This window comes from Amblyraja radiata, chromosome 5 (assembly GCF_010909765.2).
Source record: "Amblyraja radiata isolate CabotCenter1 chromosome 5, sAmbRad1.1.pri, whole genome shotgun sequence".
Taxonomy (NCBI): Eukaryota; Metazoa; Chordata; class Chondrichthyes; order Rajiformes; family Rajidae; genus Amblyraja; species Amblyraja radiata.
In genome coordinates, this window is record NC_045960.1 from 97,649,283 (window position 1) to 97,673,249 (window position 23,967).

The 23,967-nt window shown below is 44.6% G+C and overlaps 1 protein-coding gene across 1 annotated transcript in view; it reads right to left on the bottom strand.

Annotated features, from left to right (window-relative positions):
• Window positions 1-22,143, bottom strand: part of eys (eyes shut homolog) — a 59,254-nt gene extending 37,111 nt beyond the window's left edge. Inside the window, exon 1 of the mRNA XM_033021881.1 lies at window positions 21,967-22,143. Coding sequence (XP_032877772.1) covers window positions 21,967-22,117 — 151 coding nt within the window. The 5' untranslated portion in view covers window positions 22,118-22,143. The remainder of the gene's footprint in view (window positions 1-21,966) is intronic.
• Window positions 22,144-23,967: the final 1,824 nt, after the last annotated feature.

Consider the following 23,967-nt stretch of genomic DNA (forward strand, 5'->3'; position numbering starts at 1 on the left):
AGCGTATCACCGTTGTAAAGTGTGGCCAGGGAAATGCCACACAGAATGGCAGCTTACCCTTCAGCGCAGCCAAGACCAAATCGCAAGGTTTACTTCCAATAGCCTAACACCGTGAGACTCACCAGCCCTGACCTGCAGAGGCTGACGTTTGGTAGATTAATCAGTAGCAAGGGGGTTATCATATAAGACCTGTTATGAGAATATTGCAAGGTTTCCACTGATATAACTACCTGCAGCAGTTTTCGGAAAGTCTTGAACTTTATTTTCCATCACGGGCCTACTTTGTCTTGACTGCGTAGGTTTTACATACGAGAGTTAATTATATATACACACAAGGAGCTACAGTTGTTGGAATCTCGAACAAAACACAGAATGCTGGAGGAACTCAGCAGGTCAGGCAGCATCTGTGGACAAATGGACAACTAACGTTTCATCATAGAAACATAGAAACATAGAAATTAGGTGCAGGAGTAGGCCATTCGGCCCTTCGAGCCTGCACCGCCATTCAATATGATCATGGCTGATCATCCAACTCAGTATCCCGTACCTGCCTTCTCTCCATACCCTCTGATACCCTTAGCCACAAGGGCCACATCTAACTCCCTCTTAAATATAGCCAATGAACTGGCCTCGACTACCCTCTGTGGCAGGGAGTTCCAGAGATTCACCACTCTCTGTGTGAAAAAAGTTCTTCTCATCTCGGTTTTAAAGGATTTCCCCCTTATCCTTAAGCTGTGACCCCTTGTCCTGGACTTCCCCAACATCGGGAGCAATCTTCCTGCATCTAGCCTGTCCAGGACTGTCATAGGTCAGGACTGTTCTCTGGTTGGTGATAGGATGGTTCAGTTGCCTGATAACAGCTGAGAAGAAACTGTCCCTGAGTCTAGAAACATAGAAACATAGAAACATAGAAAATAGTTGCAGGAGGAGGCCATTCGGCCCTTCGAGTCAGCACCGCAGAGGTGTGACTGTTCAGACTTCTGTAACTCTTGCATGATGGGAGCGAATCTGTGTTCAGCAAATGTCCATAAACAGCAATAGAGCAATCGAGACACAAATAACTGCAGATGCTGATTTACAAAACAATGACACCATGTGCTGGAGTAACAGTAGGTCAAGCAGCATCTCTGGAAAACATGGAAGGTGGTGTTGTGGGTCAGGACCCATATTCAGACTGATTGTGGCGGTGGGGTGAGGAAGCTGGAAGAGATTTGCCAGGCTTTGTCCAGCCCTATCTCTCTTCAACCTTTCTATCTCCCCCCCCCCCCCCCCCCCCCCCCCCCCCCCCCCGCTCTTAATCACAATCAGTCTGAGCAAGGTCCCCGGCCCAATATCATCGCCTATTCAAGTTCTCCAGAGATGCTACTAGACCCGCTGAGTTACTCCAGCACATTTTAGCTAATACAGCACTAACCAGGCTGTTGGTTGAAGGGAATGTTTTGACGGAGATACTCGGACGACCACTTCTGCTTTCCTTTAAAGAGTTCCACGGGGTCTTTTATAGTTTTGGGGACTTGGGTTGATATCTGACGCCAATGTAGCATCGATCTGGTTGCCATGTTTGTCTCAGGATGGGCCAAGCCCCGAAGGTCCTGGGGGTGCGGCTAGGCACACTAATTGGAATATCTCGTTCATGTCAGTTTACAACATACAAAACTCCAGTAGGTGGCATCACAACCCTTCACAAAGCTTGCACTCGACCAAAAAAAAACATTCTTAAATCAATGTCTCCTTTCACTTTACTAATCTAGAGCAGGGCAGCCAAGAGCACACATGCCTGTAATGTGCTCTGCACAAATGTTAGCAGTGGACCAAACTCAAGGTGTCCCAGGGATGCAGGTGAAGTGTGCCAGGGTCTTTAAAGGTACAAGACAGATAGACACCTGCCCAGCGGCCACATAGAGAGGAAGGTTGGATACTTGTTTGTTTTCAACACAAGGCTAAGAGGTAAGATAGACCGGCAGGCCGTCACACATCAAACTATGAATATTAAAGGTTAAATGAAAAGCCATTCAAATATAAAGCTGGGGATCTCTGCAATCTGGGAATGATCTGGTAGATATAGTGATTGATTAAAAGGTCTCAGCGGGCAAGGACTGGGACAAGGGTTTAACTGCAGGATTATCAGCACCTGATGTTTGAGTACCTTGTCACTCATGGCAGGGTTCTGCACTGCCCACCAGTATTTCTGGAAGGTACCCAACTGCAAGTCCCAGTGGACAGTTGAATGCAGCTGTTCGTGCTTCAGACTGGTCATTAAATATATTGCTCTCGACACAGGAATTCTGATCAAATCACAAAATTGATTACATCAGTGAGTTGAAGAGGTTACCTGTGATGAACAAGAGTAACAATGAACATCTGTCTTCATTGGATGCCTTTAACACTGTAAAATATTCCGCATGCCAGTTTTAGGCACTGAGATGGTTATGATCATATGGACCAGATCATTCCCAGATCATATGACATTAAGCACAATCCATGTGTTTAAGAAGGAACTGCAGATGCTGGAAAATCGAAAATCGAAGGTACACAAAAATGCTGGAGAAACTCAGCGGGTGCAGCAGCATCTATGGAGCGAAGGAAATAGGCAACGTTTCGGCCCGAAACGTTGCCTATTTCCTTCGCTCCATAGATGCTGCTGCACCCGCTGAGTTTCTCCAGCATTTTTGTGTACCTGTAAGCACAATCCATTCAGAGATCCATATTAAACATGACCCATGCAGAGATGCACTTTAAATACAATCTGTGCAGAGATTACATTAAAAACAACCCATGCAGGGATCCATGTTAAACATGACCCATGCAAAGATGTGCAATAAACACAACCCATGTGGATTTGTACATTAAGTACAACCCATGCAAAGACGTACAGTAAACACAATCCATGCCGAGATCAACATTAATGCAACGTACAGAGATGAGCATTAAAGCAGACACAAACATTAAACAAAACTCATGTAGGGATCCACATTTAACACAACCTATGCAAAGATCTGCATTAAACTCAACCCATGCAGAGATGCAACATAAACAAGATCCGTCCAAAGATATTCACTGAAAGATAAACTCATGCAGGGATCAGCATTAAACACAACCCATGCAGAGATCTGCATTTAACACCCCCCTATGCAAAGATGTACAGTAAACACAACTCAAGCAGGGATAAACATTAACATGACCCTTGCAGAGATGCACAAAAACAAGACCCATGCAAAGATATCCAAAACCGATGCAGGGATCCACATTAAAAACAACCCATGCACTTTACACACAAAGATGCAGAGATCTACAATAACGCAACCAGTACAAAGATGCGAGTTAAACAAGACCCAAGTAAAGATGTACATTCCACATAAACCAATCAGATATTCATATTAAACATAACCCATGCAGATTTGCTCATTAAACACAACCCGTAAAGAGATCCATATTACATGCAACCCGCGCAGAGATGTGAATTATATTCAACCCATGCAGCAATCAGCATTAAACACAACCAATGCAGAGATTTGCATTAAGGGGCTGTCCCACTTGGGCGACCTAATTGGCGAGTTTAGAAGAGTTTGAAACAATGACATGTTGAAGACCTCCTTCGGCTATGTTGAACACCAGCTTCGACTAGCTACGACTAACTTCGGGAAAATTGGACACCGAATAGTGGAGAGTGAAGAAGACCTCCTTTGATCTCCTTCGACCTCCCTTCGGCTATGATGAAAACTATCTACGACTACCTTCGACTACCTTTGACTACCCTCGATTACCTACGACTAACATGCCGACCTACTACGACCTACTACGACTAAACCTACGAGTAAAAAAAGTATCGATTTTTTCCATGGCGACCTTATTTTACTCGCGGGCATTTTTTAACATATTGAAAAAAATGCCGCGACCTAGCTGAGGCCTCGAGTACGCGGAGACCATTCTCGAGCATGAAGGAGAGTTACGAAGACCTCCTACGACCTCGTGTCGACCATGCTGCGAGTATGAGTCGAGGGCAAACTCGCCAGAACTCGCGGATTAGGTCGCCCAAGTGGGACAGGCTATGCAGAGATTTACAGTAAACACAGCTTATAAAAGGGTGCACATTAATGGAACGAGACCTGTGAGATGCACATTAAACGATACTTTAAACAACACCTTGCAGGGGTCCACATCAAACACAACCCATACAGGGATCCACAATTAATGTGATTCATGCAGTGAAGCAAATTAAACACTACCCTTACAGAGATGTGCATGAAACACAACTCATGCGACGATGCACAGCATACATCACCCCCCTCCCCCCCCCCCCCCATGTGGGAATGTCCATTAAATAGGAGTAAAGCTGGGATCCATATTAAATATGACTCAAGCGGTGTAATTCATTAAAGATAACACATTAAGAAAACAGCTTGAGAGAATCTTTTGGCAGATTTTGGTAGTTTATAACTGCACTGAGCTTATCGTGGCAGGTACACAAAATGAATAAAACCACAAGGGTTCATCTCCAACCAGCATTTTGTGGCAAGTTGGGGCAAATAAAGGGTGGCCTTGTCAACCACACCAACATCTGTAGATCAAGCACCAAAAAGTAAATCTGCCGTAAAACACAAACCACAGGTGAAAATGTTGAGAACTCAAGCTTTGTCTGTGTACTGGGATCTGTCTGCTGAGGTTGAGGAGATGTTGGTTCTGGACGGCAGTTATTGTAGGTTCAACTGATCACTGTTTATTCTGAAGATTAGCTCATTAACGTTTGTTGGAGGTGAGATGCAACGTTGCAGTGAGTGACAGTGAAAAGGGTGTTGGGTGAATGATGCCACCTTGTTTGACTCCGGTGTTCACTGATATTGCTCTGGTTCACGGCCCATTGATTTGCTTCGTGGCTTGCAGGCTGCTGTGGAGCAATCCTGACACAGGGGAGGCTTTTAAAGACAGGTTGATGCACATTAAACGAGACCTGTGAGATGCACAGTAGTATGTTTCTGCGAGGATCAAAGATAAGGATGGCAAGGTTCGGGAAAAATTGGATAATGAGAGATATTCTAAGTTTAGTTAAAAAGGAAACATAAAAGATTTAGGAAGCTGATCTCAGACAAGGCCCTCAAAGAATATAAAAGGGGCAGGAAAGAACATAAACAAAAAAATGGGGGGGGGAGGGAGAGTGTGCTAAAGAGGGCAATGACATGTCCTTTGCACAGAGGATTGAGGAGAATCCCAAGGCATTTTATACATTTATTAGGAGCAAGAGGGTAGCCTGGGAAAGGTAAATGGTCTCAAATACAATGGCGGGTATTTGTGCATGGAGACAGTGGAAGTGGTGAGATTTTGAATGAGTATTTTGCATTGATAATTACCAAGGAGAAGGACATGAGTGATTGTGAGATTAGGGACGTTTACGTTGATATTCTAGAGCACATTGGTATGAAGAAGGAGGAGGTGTTGGTTGTTTTGAAAAACATTCAGGTGGATGTCACTGGCCTGATAAATGGCGGCCGCGAGGCGCGCCCCAGTACAAGTTGTGCTCCTGTCTATTGTGCTCGTGTCTGTGTTATACGTTCGCAATGTGTCATGTTTAATCCAATACACCCGATGGGAACTTCTAAATTTCAAACTTAACATCCAGGGAGTCCTGAGGCCATCTCTACCGAAGGAAATAACGCTTGTTTCCCCGGGTCTCTCTACATTCTGGCCGCAGACCGGCAAACGAAGCCGACCGCAGATCGCGGACCGTGGACCGCAGACCGCCAAACGAAGCAGACGCTCCGGTATCCTCTCGAGGTTCAAGAGGCGCCCATTCCGACCACCTCTCCCAGCCCTCCTGCTGGCAAATGTTAGATCTCTCCGGTACAAGATGGACGAACTCCAGCTTCTGATTCAGACCAACAGGAACTACAGCAACTGCTCTGCCATCTGCCTGACTGAAACCTGGTTGGATCAGTCAGTGCCCGACCAAGCAGTAACGCTGCCAGGATATACACTTCACCGAGCCGACAGGTCAGCTGAACTATCTTTAAAGTCAAAAGGTGGTGGAATATGCATTATGATAAACCAACGCTGGTGCACAAACTCCACCTCACTCAGCCATGTATAGAAACATAGAAACATAGAAAGTAGGTGCGAGAGTAGACCACCAGGTCCGTCGAGCCCGCACCGCCATTCGCTCATGGCTGAACACTAAACAGACACACTTACCCACAAACAGTAGACACAAGACACAGAACACAAGACACTACCCTCCCCTTTATACCGCTATCACCCCTCTCCACCCCAAGAACCTCGTGATCTCCTGGGGGAGGCAAAAAACCGGATAAAAACCCAGGTCCAATTCGGGAAAAAAATCCGGGAAATTCCTCTCCGACCCCAATCCAGGCGATCGACACTTGTCCAGGAGATCACTCAGGTCTTACTATACTAACCATACCTAGGTCCATATCCCTGCCCTCTCCCCGTAGCCCCTTATCCCCTTGGCAGCTAAAAAACCATCTATTTTAGTCTTAAATATATTTAAAGTTTCTGCTTCCACTGCTCCCTGGGGCAGTGAATTCCATAAATTAACCACCCTCTGGGTGAAGAAGTTCTTCCTCATCTCAGTTTTAAAAGAGCCCCCCCTTATTCTGCAACTATGTCCCCTAGTTCTAGTTTCCCCGATCATTGGGAACATCCTCGGTGCATCCACCCGATCAAGGCCCCTCACGATCTTATATGTTTCAATGAGATCGCCTCTCATTCTTCTAAACTCCAAAGAGTAGAGTTCCAGCCTACTTAACCTTTCCTCATATGTCAATCCCCTCATTGCAGGAATTAATCTTGTAAACCTTCGCTGCACTGCCTCCAGGGCTAGCACATCCTTTCTTAAGTATGGACCCCAGAACTGTACACAGTATTCCAAAGGTACACAAAATTGCTGGAGGAACTCAGCGGGTGCAGCAGCATCTATGGAGCGAAGGAAATAGGCGACGTTTCGGGCCGAAACCCTTCTTCAGACTGGTTTCGGCCCGAAACGTCGCCTATTTCCTTCGCTCCATAGATGCTGCTGCACCCGCTGAGTTCCTCCAGCAATTTTGTGTACCTTCGATATTCCAGCATCTGCAGTTCCCTTTTGAACACAGTATTCCAAATGTGGTCTCACTAATACTGTGTACAGCTGCAGCAAGACCTCCGTGTTTTTATACTCAATCCCCCTAGCAATAAAGGCCAAAACTCCATTGGCCTTCCTGATTGCTTGCTGCACCTGCATACTAACTTTTAGTGATTCATGTACTAATACCCCTAGATCCCTTTGCGTTGCATTACAACGCAGCTCCTCCTCATTTAGAAAATAACTTGCCCTATCATTTTTTTTCCCAAAGTGAATGACTTCACATTTATTAGTATTAAATTTCATCTGCCAAGTTGTTGCCCACTCACCTAGCTTATCTATATCCTTTTGCAGACTCTTCCTATCCTCCTCATCCCCTACTTTTCCTCCCATTTTTGTATCGTCCGCAAATTTTGATATATTACACTTGGTTCCCTCCTCCAAATCATTTATATAAATTGTGAACAACTGGGGTCCCAGCACCGACCCTTGCGGAACCCCGCTAGTTACCGGTTGCCATCCCGAGTATGAACCATTTATCCCCACTCTCTGCTTCCTATTTGTTAGCCAATCCTCTACCCATGCTAATATATTACCCCCAATCCCATAATTTTTTATTTTTAGCAATAGTCTCTTATGTGGCACCTTGTCAAAAGCCTTTTGGAAGTCCAAGTATACCACATCCACCGGTTCCCCTTTATCCACCCGGGTTGTTACTTCCTCAAAGAATTCGAGCAGATTCGTTAAACAGGACTTCCCCTTCACAAAACCATGCTGGTTCTGTCCGATGAAGTCATGTTTATCCAAGTGCCCCGTTAGTGTTTCTTTAATAATTGTCTCTAACATTTTACCCACCACCGATGTTAGACTAACCGGTCTATAGTTACCCGCCTTCTGTTTACTTCCTTTTTTAAATATAGGTGTTACATTGGCCATTTTCCAATCCACTGGGACCGTTCCTGCCTCCAGGGAGTTTTGGAAAATTATCACCAATGCATCCACAATCCCCACCGCTATCTCCCTCAAGACCCTTGGATGTAATCCATCAGGCCCAGGGGATTTATCCTCCTTCAGTCTCATTAATTTCCCTAATACCACCTCCTTGGTGATCTTAATAGTATTTAGCTCCTCCATTCCTACCGCCCCCTGTTTATCCAGCGTTGGAATACTTTTTGTGTCTTCTATGGTGAAGACTGATACAAAATACTCGTTTAATGCCTTTGCCATTTCCATGTTCCCCACCAACAACTCTCCAGTCTCACCCTCCAATGGACCAACGTTCACCTTAGCCACCCTTTTTCTTTTTATATAGCTATAAAAACTCTTAATATTAGTTTTTATGTTGTTCGCTAAATTCCTTTCATAGTCTATTTTCCCCGTCTTAATTAATCTCTTAGTTATTTTTTGCTGACCTTTAAATGCTTCCCAATCCTCTACCCTCCCACTATCTCTGGCTACCTTATATGCCCTTGCCTTCAGCCGAATACTATCCTTTATAGTTTTACTGAGCCATGGCTGACTGTTCTTACCCTTACCCCTTTTTTTCTTCATAGGAATAAATTTTTCTTGAAGGTTATACAGTATACCCTTAAACGTACACCACTGCTCATGTACCGTCTTATTCTTGAGTCTGCTATCCCAGTCAACTTTGATCAGCTCAGTCCTCATACCTTCATAATCCCCCTTATTTAGACTAAGCACCCTAGCCTGAGTTTCAACCTGCTCCCCTTCTATTTGAATATGGAATTCGACCATATTGTGGTCACTTGTTCCCAACGAGTCCCTAACTATGACATTTTTAATTAATCCTGCTTCATTACACAGGACCAGATCCAAGATTGCCTCCCCCCTTGTCGGTTCTGTGACATACTGTTCTAGGAACCCGTCTCTAATACATTCTATAAACTCTTCCTCTAGTCTACCCTGCCCAGTTTGGTTTGCCCAATTAATATGAAAATTGAAGTCCCCCATGATTACAGCAGTTCCCTTTTTACATGCGTCAACTATTTGCAGATTTATGTTCTGACTAACAGCGTCACAGCTATTTGGAGGTCTATAAATTACACCCACTAGTGTTTTTTTCCCCTTATTATTCTCTATCTGTACCCAAGCTGTTTCACTATCCTGATCCTTCAACGCAATATCCTTCCTCTCTATTGCCGTTATTCCCTCCCTTATTAAAAGGGCCACCCCTCCTCCCTTTCTTTCCTGTCTATCTTTCCTAATTGTCGAGTACCCCTCTATATTTAACTCCCAGTCCTGATCCCCTTGCAGCCATGTCTCCGTAATGGCCACGATATCATAACTATATATACTTAATTGCACCGTTAATTCATTTATCTTATTACGAATACTCCGTGCATTTAGATAAAGCATTTTCAGATGATTTTTACTACCCTTCCTTTCCGTTTTTGCCCCTTTTACATCTAGAGCTTTATCTTCACACATTCTGTCTCCTGTCACATTTTGACTTTCCGCTTCCCCACTGATACCCTGCTCTATTTCCTCTACCCCTGCCGTTATTACCCCCCTTGATACCTCCCCCCCGCTACTTAGTTTAAAGACCTCTCTACTGCCCTAGTTATATGATTTGCCAGGACCCCAGTCCCAGCACCGTTCAGGTGAAGTCCGTCCTTACAGAACAGATCCCCCCTGTCCCAGTACTGGTGCCAGTGGCCCAAGAAACCAAACCCATTTTTCCCACACCAGTCTTTGAGCCACGCATTCAGCTTTTTAATTTTACGTACCCTCGCCGATTTGGCCCGTGGCTCAGGTAGCAATCCGGAGATCAGTACCCTCGAGGTTCTGCTTTTTAATTTATTCCCTAACTGCTCAAACTCCTTCAGCAGATCCTCCTTCCTCGTCCTTCCTATGTCATTGGTCCCCACATGGACCACGACCACTGGATCCTCCCCCTCCCTCTGCAAATTTCTCTCCAGCATCGCAGAGATATCCTTAACCCTAGCACCGGGTAGGCAACACAGCCTTCGGGACATGTTCTGCTGGCCGCAGAGAACCTTATCTACCCCCCGAATAATACTATCCCCTATCACTACGGCATTTCTTCTAACTCCCCCCTCTTGAATGGCCTCCTGATCCACGGTGCTGCAGCCAGGTTGCTCATCCCTCCCACAGCCCCTGATCCCGTCCTTACATTGAGTAAGAGCCTCGGTCATGCTCGTCAGGGACAAGGGCTGTGGCTCCTGCCGCATCTCCTCCTGGTTCCCCCTACCTGCCTCGCTTATGGCCACACCTTCCTTTCCTTGCTCACTGCCTACTGAATTAGTTAAACTGGTCGGTGTGACCATCCCCTGGCACAAAACATCCAGGTAATACTCCCCCTCCCTGATGTACCGCAGCGTATGAAGTTGGGTCTCCAGCTCATCAATGCGGAGCTGGAGTTCCTCTAGCCTCAAACACTTACTGCAGCTGTAGGGATCTTCTACATCAATGGTGTCGACAAATTCCCACATCTCGCAGTATTGGCACATCTCCTGACCGCCCATCTTATATAAGTAATTAACTGGTCCTATTTAAGAATCCCCTACTGTATTGATACACCCCTTATTTATATAATCCTACCTCCTATAAATGGGAAAGTACTCACCCCAGCCGTAAATTACCTACTGGTTTGGCTGTCTAGTGGTAATTCCGTCCGCTCTTCCTGTCTGGTCCACTGCTCCCTTGCAGTGCGTGGCAAACCTCTTTGCCAACCTCTTTGCCTCTGTTTTATATCTACAGTGCGTGGCAAACCTCTTTGCCTCTGTTAGTCTCTGTTAGTCTCTCGAGCCGCGGCTCCGTCCGTCCTCCCTCGGCGACAGCACCTGTGGCACCGCGGTCGTGACGTCCCTTCCGTTCCTGCAGAGCCTTCCTGTCCTGGGCGGAGTCTGCAGCTAACTGTGTTCCCCACTCTTGGAGCACCTTACTATCACATGCAGACCCACCTACCTCCCCAGAGAATTTGCATCGGTCATTGTAATCGGTGTTTATATTCCACCTGAGGCTAATGCTAACGCCGCCATGAGCGAACTAGCCTGTCATATATCCAACACAGAAAATTCATACCCAGATGCAGCAATAATTGTGTTAGGCGACTTCAACCATACCAACCTGTCCACTGAGCTTCCAAATTACCACCAGCACGTGACCTGCCCCAGCAGAGGGAACAACACGCTCGACCACTGCTATACTCCGTTTAAGGAGGCTTACCGTTCCTTTGTAGGAGCTCCGTTGGGCAAGTCAGACCACGCGATGCTGCTGCTTATCCCAAAGTATAAGCAAAAAATAAAATCCTCAAAAACTTCGCCCAAATCTGTTAGGTCGTGGTCTACAGACGCCATCGAAAAGCTGCAAGGCTGCTTCGCATGCACTGATTGGGAAGTTTTCCGCGCAGCTGGTGACCTCCACGACTACACGGACACAGTAACGTCATATGTCCAATTCTGCGAGCAACTCTGTATCCCTTCAAGAACTGTTAAACAATATAACAATAAGCCCTTGTTCACAAAAGAAATTCAACAATTAAGAACTGATAAAAATGCTGCATATAAATCTGGAAACAAGCAGGACTACATGGCTGCAAAATATAAATTAATCCGCAATAAGGAAAGCCAAACACAATTATGCCACCAAAATAGAACAAGAAATCTCAACAAACAACACTAGAACTGTCTGGAAAAAACTTCAGGAAATGACCAACTACAAAAAGAAATCCACCCCTATCCCAGATAATGATCATCAACTCCCAGATAGATTGAACACTTTCTATGGCAGGTTTGAACAGTCTCCAGTCCCTCCACCATTGTCCCCCTCTCCTCTTCCTCCCCCTCCATTCCACATCCAGGAGGCCGAGGTGAGGACTACCTTCAGGAGACAGAAGAAAAATAAATCTGCAGGCCCAGACAACATCAGCCCAGCAGTGCTTCATCACTGTGCAGCAGAACTGGCCCCTGTATTCACCGGCATCTTCAACTCATCCCTCTGCCAATGTACAATGCCCCAGTGCTTCAAACAATCTACCATCATCCCTGTGCCCAAGTCCAACACATCATCCTGCCTCAATGACTATAGACCGATTGCCCTTACATCTGTGGCCATGAAGTCATTCGAGCGCATTATTCTTGCTCACCTCAAAACCAGCACTTCCTCCAACTTGGACCCACATCAATTCGCATACAGAGCCAACATGTCAGTGGAAGACACAGTCAATCTGGCCATTCATCACACTCTGCAACACCTGGAAACCGCCAACACGTACGCCCGAATCCTGTTCATGGACTTCAGTTCGGCATTTAACTCCATCAACCCGGTTAAACTCTTCCATAAATTAACGGACATGAACATTGACCCCTGCATCTGTCACTGGATCTACAGCTTCCTTTGGAACAGACAACAGAGGGTGAAGATACATAACACCATATCTCACCCCCTGCACCTCAGCACAGGAGCCCCTCAGGGCTGCGTCTTGTCACCCTGGTTATTCTCACTCTACACAAACCAATTCACATCCCAGTATAGTTCAGTTAAAATATATAAATACGCAGATGACACAACCATCATAGGTCTCATCTCGAACAATAATGAAACAGAATACCGCACTCAAACACACAGAGCAGTCACTTGGTGCACAGATAATAACCTCTTACTCAACACATCAAAAACACACAAACTCATCATTGATCTCAGACGTAAGGCACAACCCAAGACCCCCCTACTCATCTCAGGCGAACCCATATCCACCACTGACTCATTCAAATTTCTTGGCACTCACATAAGCAATAACCTCAAATGGAAAATCAATTCAAATCACATCTACAAAAAAGCCAACCAAAGACTCTTCTTCCTCCGCCAGCTCAAGAAGTTTAGAGTGAGGAAACACCTCCTAATCCGATTCTACACAGCCATCATCCAAAGCATGCTCTCTTCATCAATTACAGTCTGGTTCAGCAGTTTAGACACTCACTCCCGTAATAAATTACAGCGCATAGTTAACAAAGCATCCAAAATCATCAGCACTCCCCTTCCATCAATAGAATCACTCCATCACAAACGGTCCGTGTCAAGGGTGAAGAAAATCATCTCTGATCCCTCCCACCCAGCTCACCACATCTTCCACCTGCTGCCATCAGGAAGGCGCTACAGCTCACTGCCCGCCAAGACATCTCGATTTAAAAACAGTTCTTACCCACACGCAATCCGAATTCTGAACACACTATGACAACAGCACATATCCTCCCCATGCATGTACTGTATATTGTATGATGTTGTGTTTTATGTTATGTTTGACGGGAATCAGCCTACCTTGTAACATCCTGTACTGAACCTGAATTCCACCACTTGACTGTGTGGTCATTAAATAATCTAATCTAATCTAATCTAATCTAATCTGATAGGATCAATTCCAGGATACTGTGGGATGCAAAGGAGGAGATTTCTGGAGCCTTTACAGATATATTTGTATCTTCTTCAGCTATCGGTCAGGTAACAGAAGTCTGGAGAATAGCCAAAGTTGTGCCTATGCTTCAGAAGGACAGCAGGGACAACTCAGGAAATGAATAGATGCGAAAAATATTGGAAAAAATACAAAACTAAGCCAATAGTCTGTGAGCCTTACATCAGTGCTAGGGAAATTATTGGTCAAGATCCTCAGGTATAGGATTTACTTAGATTGGAATTTTTTTTTGACATGTTAGAGATAATGAGCATGGCATTTTGTAGAGGAGGTCCTGTCACAACTGACCTGAGATGTTAATTCTTTCCACAATGCTACCTTAGCCACTGAGCATTGTGAGTATTTTCTGTTCGATAACATTGCCCCAGGTACATATGCCAGATATCATGCATGAAACAGTTGGAATCAATATGTCAATTTCATTTACCTTCACAAAGTTTAATTCTGCTGTTGTTGTGTATGGATTTACTGAGGTCTGTGAAAATGTGAATGAAGTTTAATGTGGAGGTTGGTGATGTGATGTATTTTGATAGAAAGAACGAGGAGAAAATAAACAATTTTCTGGAAGGGTTGCATGAACAGACGGACCTGGAGATGGAGGTGCTCAAGTCCTGGCAAGCAGGGAAGGGCAGATTGAGAACGCAATTCAGAGCACATGCACAATTCAGAGTTTTTTTTATATAGAGGCCTCAATTATAAAAGTAGGGAAGTTAAACAAGGCAGAGGTGAGCAATGAGCTGCCAGATGAAGTAGTTGAGGCAGGTACAATAACACTTAAAGGTGTGGGCCAAACATGGGTAAACGGGACCAGCTTAGTTGGGGCATCTTGGTTGGCAAGGATGAGTTGGGCTGAAGGGCCTGTCTCCGTGCTCTATGACTCTAAATACAAATCCATCCTTAGCTGCAGTACTGCATTTATTTTTGGTTGCCTCTTTGTAAAAAGGATATAAAAACACTGGAAAGTGTCCAGAAAAGATTTATGAGGATGATTGCTGGGATGAGAAATTATGATCATAAGGAGATATTAGAGATGTTGAAAAATAAGGTAAGGTTGGACAGAAGTGTCTGAAATGTTGAAGGATCTAGACAGAGTGTGCAATACAGGGTTGTTTCCTTACGCAGAGGAGTCAAGGACAAGTGGTCACAGGGATAAAATAGCGAGGTAGAGAATGATGACGGCATGACAAAAATCCTTTTACACAGCTTGTGGCTGGAGCTGCTCACAGGATGGTGCAAATCCCACAACCTCATTCTCAACGTGGGAAAAACTAAGGAGATGGTGGTTGACTTCAGGAGGGCGGGAAAACAACACCATACACCTCTGCACATCGATGGAGCTGATGTGGAAAGGGTCAGCAGCGTGAAGTTCCTAGGACTCCACCTGTCAGATGACCTGACGTCCACAACCAACACCACAGCACTGGTCAAGAGAGCCCAGCAGCGACTACACCCTCTCCGAAGACTACGTAAAGCAGGTCTCCCCACTACACATCTACGAACTTTTTATAGGGGGACAATCGAGAGTACATTAACCAACGGCATCACTTCCTGGTTCGGGAGCTGCAAGGCGTACGAACGGCACCAACTTGACAGGATTGTGAAGACCGCCAGCAGGATTATTGGTGCTCCACTCCCTTTCTTGCTGGACATATACAGGAAGAGATGTATCAACAGAGCCATCTCCATCATCAAAGACCCCTACCACCCATCGCATCACATATTCTCCATCCTGCCATCTGGGAAGAGGTACAGGAGCATTAGCTGCAAAACCAGCAGGATGCTCCTCAGCTTCTTCCCGCAGGCTATAAGGCTGTTAAACGGGCTTTGCCCCCTGCCAAAGTATCGCGCACCAACCACCAACCTGGACAGAGCTACTGTTGTGCCGCTGCCGATCGGAACGCCTGTTGATGTTTAGTTGAGAGTAGTGTTAAACTTGTTCATGATATATGTATTTTATTTCTATTTATTTTTTACTGCACACTGAATGGACACTGGTTTGAGTAACGTTTTTTTGTTTCCTCTGGGTATGTGAGTACTCAGGAAAATAACAATAAAGATATACAATACATGGAGTGGGTGTGGAAAGGATGTTTCCTGTAATGGGAGTGTCTAGAACCAGAGGGCATAGCTTCAGAATAAAAGGACGTACATTTAGAATGGAGATGAGGACAAGGTTCCGCATGGTAGTCTGCTCTGGAAGGTTAGATCGCATGCGATCCAAGGAGAGATAGCTGAATGGATGGCAAATTGGCTCCATGGAAGGAAGCAGAGGGTCATGGTGGAAGGTTGCTTCACAGAGTGGAGGCTTGGGACCAGTGGTGTGCCTCAGGGTTCGGTGCTGGGCCCGTTACTGTTTGCCATCTACATCAATGATTTGGATGAGAACATACAGGGCAAGATTAGCAAGTTTGCTGATGATACAAAAGTGAGTGGTTTTGCAGATAGTGAAGATGGTTGTGAACGATTGCAGCAGGATCTGGATCGATTGGCCAGGTGGGCGGAGGAATGGTTGATGGTATTTAATACAGAGAAGTGTGAGGTGTTGCATTTTGGGATGTCGAACAAGGGCAGGACCAACACAGTAAATGGTAGGCCTCTGGGTACGGTTGTAGAGCAGAGGGATCTAGGAGTAATGGCGAGTTCTCACGGTGCGACCTGAAGCAAGATGTCACCCGAGTGAAGTGGTCGTGGTCCAGCACGAGTTCCGCACGATAAAGTGTTCCCACGATAAAGAGTTCCCACGGTACTCGGCAATTCTGTCATTTGTGCGACTGACTTGTCCGTCTCCCGATCTTTCCCGTTAATCGTGAATGAACATCGTGGACTGTAGTGTAGTTAATCACGTGGCACAAATGATGTCACTTTTTTTTCACACGCTATATAAATATCCTCCGTTCGTAGAATTGTCTCATTTGCAGACATGCCTATACAAAGTTGGTTCGAGTACAGGCTGGTTGTTATTTTCATTGACGTGCTGTATGCATTAGCGCAACATGTGCATCGAAAACGCTTGCGTGAAGGCAGAAGGGTGAGATTAATTAAAAAGATAATTAAACGGAAGTCTCACTGGGTTAAGCCCATGTTTCAACGGAGACCTCAATTAGGACAATATGAGCAACTGCTTAATGTGCTGTGCGAAGAGGATAAAAGTGCATTCAAAAACTTTGTCAGAATTTCACCCGAGCTCTTTAATGAGTTAAAGAATAATTTGGGACCTCATGCATAATTTATTTTATGGCTCTAAAAGAGACATGATTCCCACTTCAAACGAAGAGGGTGTAAAAGCTGTCTGCCACTACTTTTACATTGCAGCTGCAGGGAACAGACAGACTTATAAGATAAATTAAAGGTGACTGCAAAAACAGCACTTTTACATCTGTAGCATTGTATGTTTTAAAATCATGGATAACATTAAATTGTTCTCCTGTACATAAACTAATATATTGTTATAGTTACTCACATGAGCACCGGGGATACTCAGCAGCCTTCGTCTCCAGCAGGTTGCGCTTTCTCTCCCTATTTCTATAATCCTCTCTGGATTTGTCATAGAGAATCTCATTGAATTGGTACCACTCCACCAGTTCACCCTCTTGTTCCCTGTTGAAGTGATATGGCTTTACCTTCTGCCATCTAACCTTTATGTTCTCGTCTGCTGAGAATATTGTGGAGGCAACATCTCCTGGGGAGGCAATCTCAAATCCACCTTGATCACCCTCTCCCTGCTCCAAGGAGCCCACAGGCAGTGGTATCTCTGGCATCTCCTCTTGCCTCTCCACCTGTCTCTCTTGCTGAGTTTCCTCCTCATTTACCTGCATGGCTAAAAACTTTCCGACTTTCTTTGACCCCTTTCTTTGCGATTTTCTGAGAGGCATCTCTGCAAGTCTTACTGTGAAAAAGATTCTCAAACAATGACAATTAGGTGGGACGTCCTCGATGGACACATGGTCCATTGGCGATATTGAGACCACCTCTTTTACTCACCTTATGTCCCTTCTGTCCAGCTTCCGGGTTTACCGTTCGCAGGAGTTCCCACGGTATTCGCAAGTGTCATTACGGATATCGCACGGATATCGCACTGGCATCTGCGACCATACAATGTTGCAACGCTGCTCAAGACACTCTTGGAGAAATTAAAAAATGTTTGAATTTTCTCCCGACCTTACCAAGTCACACGACTACCTGCCGTTAGCGCCACGGAGGTCCTCGGTGGTCCACGAATGCCGTACTGCTATCGCAGAAGGTTCCCACGATGTTAAATCTTGTTAGGTCTTGCTTCAGGTCGCACAATGAGAAAGCCCTTTAAAGGGGCATGGTTCCTTGAAGGTCGAGTCGCCGGTAGATTAGGTGGTCAAAAAGGATTTTGGCACTTTGGCCTTCATCAATCAGAGTATTAAATACAGAAGTTGGGAGGTCATGTTGCAGTTGTATAAGACATTGGTGAGACTGCATTTAGAATATTATGTTCAGTTCGGGGCACCGTATTAGGAAAGATTTTGTCAAGCTTGAAAGGGTTCAGAAAAGATTTACGAGGATGTTGCCAGGACTAGAGGGTGTGAGCTATAGGGAGAGGTTGTGTAGGCTGGGTCTCTATTCCATGCAGTGCAGGAGGATGAGGGGAGATCTTATTGAGGTATATATAAACATGAGAGGAATAGATCGGGTGGATGCACAGAGTCTTTTGCGCAGAGTAGGGGAATCGAGGACCAGAGGACATAGGTTAAAGGTGAAGGGGAAAAGATTTAAAAGGAGGGGTAACTTTTTCACACAAAGGGTGGTGCGTGTATGGAACAAGCTGCCAGAGGAGGTAGTTGAGGATGGGACTATCCCATCGTTTAAGAAACAGTTAGACAGGTACATGGATAGGACAGGTTTGGTGGGATATGGTCCAAGCGCAGGCAAGTTGGACTAGTGTAACTGGGACATTGTTGGCCGGTGTGGGCGAGTTGGGCCGAAGATATTCCACACCATATCACTCTATGACTCTATGAGGAAGAATTTCTTTAGCCGGACGGTGGTGAATCTGTGGAATTCATTGTCGCAGAGGGCTGTGGATGCAAAGATATTGGGTATTTTTAAAGCGGTGACATATGAGTTCTAAATGAGTAAGGGCATCAAAGATTACAGGGAGAAGGCAGGCGAATGGGGCATGGAGGGAAAAATAGATCAGTTGTGATTGAATGGTGGAGTAGACTCAATTGGCCACATCGCCTAATTCTGCTCCTATGTCTTATGGTTTTATACAATACAACAATACAATACAATTTATTTGTTGTCATTTGAACCTCATTCAGGTTCAAACGAAATTTGGTTTCTGCAGTCATACACACAAGAAAAAGAACCAAGACACAACACAATTTACACGAACATCCATCACAGTGAATCTCCTCCTCACTGTGATGGAAGGCAAAGTCTAATCTCTCCCCTGCACTCCTCATTTTCCTCCCGATGTCAGAGTCAAAGCCCCCATGCGGGCGATGGTAAGTGTCCCGCGGCCATTAAAGCTGCGCCGGGCGATGCAAGGCCACGCTCCGGGTCTTGGTGTTGGAGCCCGCGGCGGGCGCTAACAAGTCCCACGGCCGTTAAAGCCGCGCCGGGCGATGTAAGGCCCCGCTCCAGGTCATCCTCAACCCCGCAACTTGGGCGGGAGAAGTCGCCGTTGCGGAAGCCCCGAAAAGCGGTCTCCCACCAGGGACTCGCGAGCTCCCGGTGTCACTGTCCACCAGACCTGCGGCTGGAGCCTCCGAATTTCCGGGGTCGGGCCGCAGCAGCGTGCCACCACCGCTCCCCACGCTCCAAACTCGCCCAGCTCCGTGATGGTAGTAGGTCTGCAGGCTCCGCGACTGGAGCCCCAGGTCGTTCCGGTTGGAGGCCGCTCCCGGTGCTAGGCCCCAACCCGACAGAGAAAAGGTCGGTTTCTCTGTACAGGGAAAATATTAAAAAGTTTCCCCACCACCCCCCACACACATACTCAGTTTAAAAAAACACTATAACTACATTCAAACGAGACAAAAAATAAAAAAAGACAGACGGACTGCAGAGGCCGCTGCGACGTGAGTCGCGCCGCCCACCGGTGAGGATGGTGAGGAAATAATTACAGTGTAGGATCTTGGGTGGAACTAACTATGATAAGAAAGGAAAAATTTGATAAAACTCAGAAGGTCAGGCCAGCTGCATTTCTGTATTTCCAGCATTTTCTTTAGTATAGATTTCTGTCACCTGGGGTTATTTTTTTTTAATGTTGAATGTTCTGTGTTGCTCTGGTAGAGGGCCGGCATTGACACACTGGGCCAAATGTTATGTAACCGTGCCATGGCTCCATAGAATCCACAAGGCCCTCGATCACCCCAGCCTATTCCTTTCACATACTTCTTAATCCAACAGAACAGCACGAGCCTGTTCTTTGAAAGAGAAATCCAATCAGTCCAGCTTCTTCTGGTCTTTTCCCATTGCCCCACAGGTGCTGCCCTCTCAATTATTCAGCCCTTTCTCCTCCGAAAGTCATTGTCAAGTCTGCTTCCTTCACCCTTTGCCTGGAGATGTAGGATGATTAACGTATAGCCAGTGTTCCCACTGGTAGGTTATAAATAATATAGTCAGGACAAGAAACATCTAGGAGGTGGCAAAAATATGGACCTCGGCAAAAGGAACAATAAAGATGTAATAACTGTATGGGAAACAGAATTGATTTCCTTCCCTGTATATATATATATTCATCTAGATGGAGTTGAAGTTGGTGCAGAGTATAAACATCAACAACTGGTGTGAATGATTAGCTTCTGTGCTGCAAATTCTAACTATATAAGGAATATATAGCACACATTTGTCAACATGGAAACATGCCAAAGTCTAGTTACAACCTCCAATGCTTGCAATAATCCCTGCTTGCTCCAGTGTAATGGGTGGCACAGTAGCGCATCTGGTAGAGTTGTTGCCTCATAGACCCAAAGATCCCTGTTCGATCCTGAGCTTGGATGTTGTCTGTGGGGAGTTTGCACATTTTCCTTGTGACTGATGGGTTTCCACTGGGGGTGCTGGTTTCCTCTCACATGCCAAAGATGTGCGGGTTTGTATATTCATTAGACTCTGTAAATTATCCCTAGTGTGCAGAAAGTGGATGAGAAAATGGGATAAGATAGAACTAGTGTAAGTGGGTGAGTAGTCGTAAACTACGATCGACCGCATTGGAGACCCTCGGACTATCTTTGATCGGTCTTTACTGGTTTTATCTTGCAGTAAACGTTATTCACATTATTCCCTTTATCATGTATCAGTACAATGTGGATGGCTTGATTGTAATCATGTATTGTCTTTCCGCTGACTGGTTAGCACGCAACAAAAGCTTTTCACTGTACAGTGATATTAAACAAAAATAAATAAACTTTTCCCTAACGTCTCACCCATTTGTGATAAATGTCAGTCTCATGAAGCTACCATAGCGCACTCTTTTGTTTTTTGTATAAAAATCCAAAAATTCTTGAACGAAATATTTGAAATCTTCACAAAACTATTTAAAATAAAACTCATACCAAAAGCAGAATGGATTATTTTTGGTATAACGGAAGGTAGCCCTGAACTAAACGTGTTTCAAAAGAATTTACTTAATTACGGGCTAATAATGGGAAAAAAGCTTATACTCAAATTCTGGAAAAACGCTCCTATACCAACAATAAAAATGTGGATTTCAAACATGTTCGAAACATTACACCTGGAAGAGATGAGACTCCTCCTAGCAGGCAAAGCAGACCACTTCCAAAAGACGTGGTCTGCATTTATGGACTTATTACAAGCATAAGGTGCAATAGTAATTTAAAAAATAAATGGTGCCAGGATCTGGTAACGGGGGGTGAAAAATACGGTTGGCATATCCCTTTTTGCGGAGTTTTTTTTAAATGATAGAGCGATTATTACTCTTTCTTTCTTTCTTTTCTACGGTCTATTTCTTAACTTTCTTCTCTAACTCCTTTTCTAATGGGCTTTCTTTTCCCAACACTTTCCTGCACTTTCACGACTTTCTCACTTTCCTTACTTCTTTTATTTCTATCTTTTTTAAACCTCAAAAAATAAAGGGGTGCAACAAATGTAATGAGATATATGTGGTGTGTATTACTGTAACTTATTGTACTTCTAATAAAAAAATAAAAAAATAAAATAAATAAAATAAAAAAATAAAGTACACTGATAATAAACTAAACTAAGCTCAATGGTCAACATGGACTCAGTGGGCCATAAGGCCTGTTTCCATGCTGTAACCTAAACTATAGCTGGATTCATATCCTAGAGTTCCCTATGTTCAGAGCATGGGAGCATCATCCACCATGGGACTGCAATAGTCTGAGAAGGAGTAACAATATTAGGCTTTGTTGACTCACTAATTCCAGCAAACAATAGATTAAAATAAATGAGCTTGATGACAAATTAAAATACTGATCAGTTAGACGATTCTTACCTTGACCTTTCTGCCCGGTAAAGAAGATAAGGTTGTCCTTTGTGGCCTTGTCTGGATCAGCTGGAGTAAATTTTAGTCTGAATTCACAGTAAGAGCTGATATTCTGGATCATTGAATAAGCAATGAAGGAGGTAAAACCAAACTCATCCATGCCGCTGAACTGTGGGGATGTGATGTTCACAGCTGAAAAACAAAGGAACAAGTCTGTGAGTGAGCACGGCCCTTGTAAGGCCAGCTCAATCTGCAAGAGTATCTTCAACTGTGTAACAACAGACTGCTTTTTGGATGTTCGTCAATTAGCCCTTCACCATGCAAGGACATGCTTTTGTGAGGTCAATTGGCTCCTACAAATTGCCCGTAACAGAGGTAGATGGAAGGAGAATTGGGGGCACACTTTTAGTGAACATGTGAGAGAAAAAAGGTTCCATGAAAATAAGTGAGAAATGGGATTGGAAGGATTTGTCTGGCAGCCAGCATAGACTTGATGCTCTAACTGGCTTCCATCTATCCCATAAGGAAATATGAACTTTGAGAAATACGAGGTTACCACGAGATGGCTTTTATTTCAGCTGAGTTTCTCTTTCTCATCACACATGAAAATGATACCACTGATGACCATCTTCCCCCATCTGAAATGTCGACTCTGGAATTCCTCTCAAACTTTTTCCTCTTCACCATTCTTGTCTCCTTTCAAACTTTCCTTGAAAATAAGCTTGATAAATGGATTTTGACTGGAAACAGTTGCTTGAGGGTAGTTCTGCCTCAGAGCAATAGGAGGCATTCAAGAAGGGATTCAAGTGGTTCAGAGAAAACGTGTTCCCACATTGAGAAAAGTTGGGTTTGGACTTTTGGGAGTTAAAGGATGGTAAGCCTTTCCACATGCAAAGTCTGCAAGCTAAATCTATTGGAGCTCTAGTTTTACAGAGTAAAACAGCAGGATAGACCAAAATGCATTGGCACACCACACATTATAAGTTTAATGTGCCATTTGAACACAATCTAGGTCTTTGAATCAAATCACCAGTAAAATGAGTTATATTTTAAAATTCAATTCAAAAATTGAACTTCTGTCTTCCAGGGTATTTAATCCTTGCAGTCAACATGGGGATCGAGAAATTCAGGCAAGCATTAAACCAGAACAGTTGTGATCAAACAATTGTCAATTCCAATTGAATTGAGTGCCGTTCAACTAATTTATAGCTTGATTTGACGAGCAGCCAACCGTCTAATTTCATTCAGACACAAGAGATGAAGATTCTGAAATCTGGAGCAAAAATCAATCTGCTGGAGGAACTCAGTGGGTCAGACAGCATCTGTGAAGGGAAATGGACAGACGGCATTTTGCATCGCGACGCCTCATCACCCTGAAAATTGGATACAAAATTGGCTTGGTGATAGGAGGCAGAGGGTGGTAGTGGAGGGTTGTTTTTATATTTAGAGGTCTGTGACCAGTGGTGTGCAGTAGGGATCAGTGCTGATCCTTTGTTGTATGTGTTAAATATTAATGATCTGGATGAGCAAGTAAGTGGCAGGGTTAGTAAGTTTGCAATTGACACCAAAATTATCGGTATAGTAGACAGTGAAGAAGGTTGCTTAAGTTTACAACAGAATATAGGCCAACTGGGAAAGTAGATGTTGGAATAGCAGATGGAATTTAGCTTGGACAAGTGCAAAGTCAAGACTTTTTGGAGATGAAATCAGGGCCTGACATACCCAGCGAATAGTAGAGCCCTGGTGAGTCTTGCTGAACAGAGCAAACTTGGGGTACAAGCACATAGCGTAGATTGGTTATTTCCTACTAACCAATTGTAGTGCTTGTTAGTAGTAGCTCGGCCTAATATGCGATTTATATTACCAAGAGCTTGCTTACGTAATTCAGTCTGAGTAGCTGCTAGCTACTGTAATGTTCTGCAGACCAATGCTGTAAGTGGACTTTAATAAATATGTGTTGTATCTTGACGTGTGTACGACTCGATTCATTACATGGTGTCAAGAAGTGAT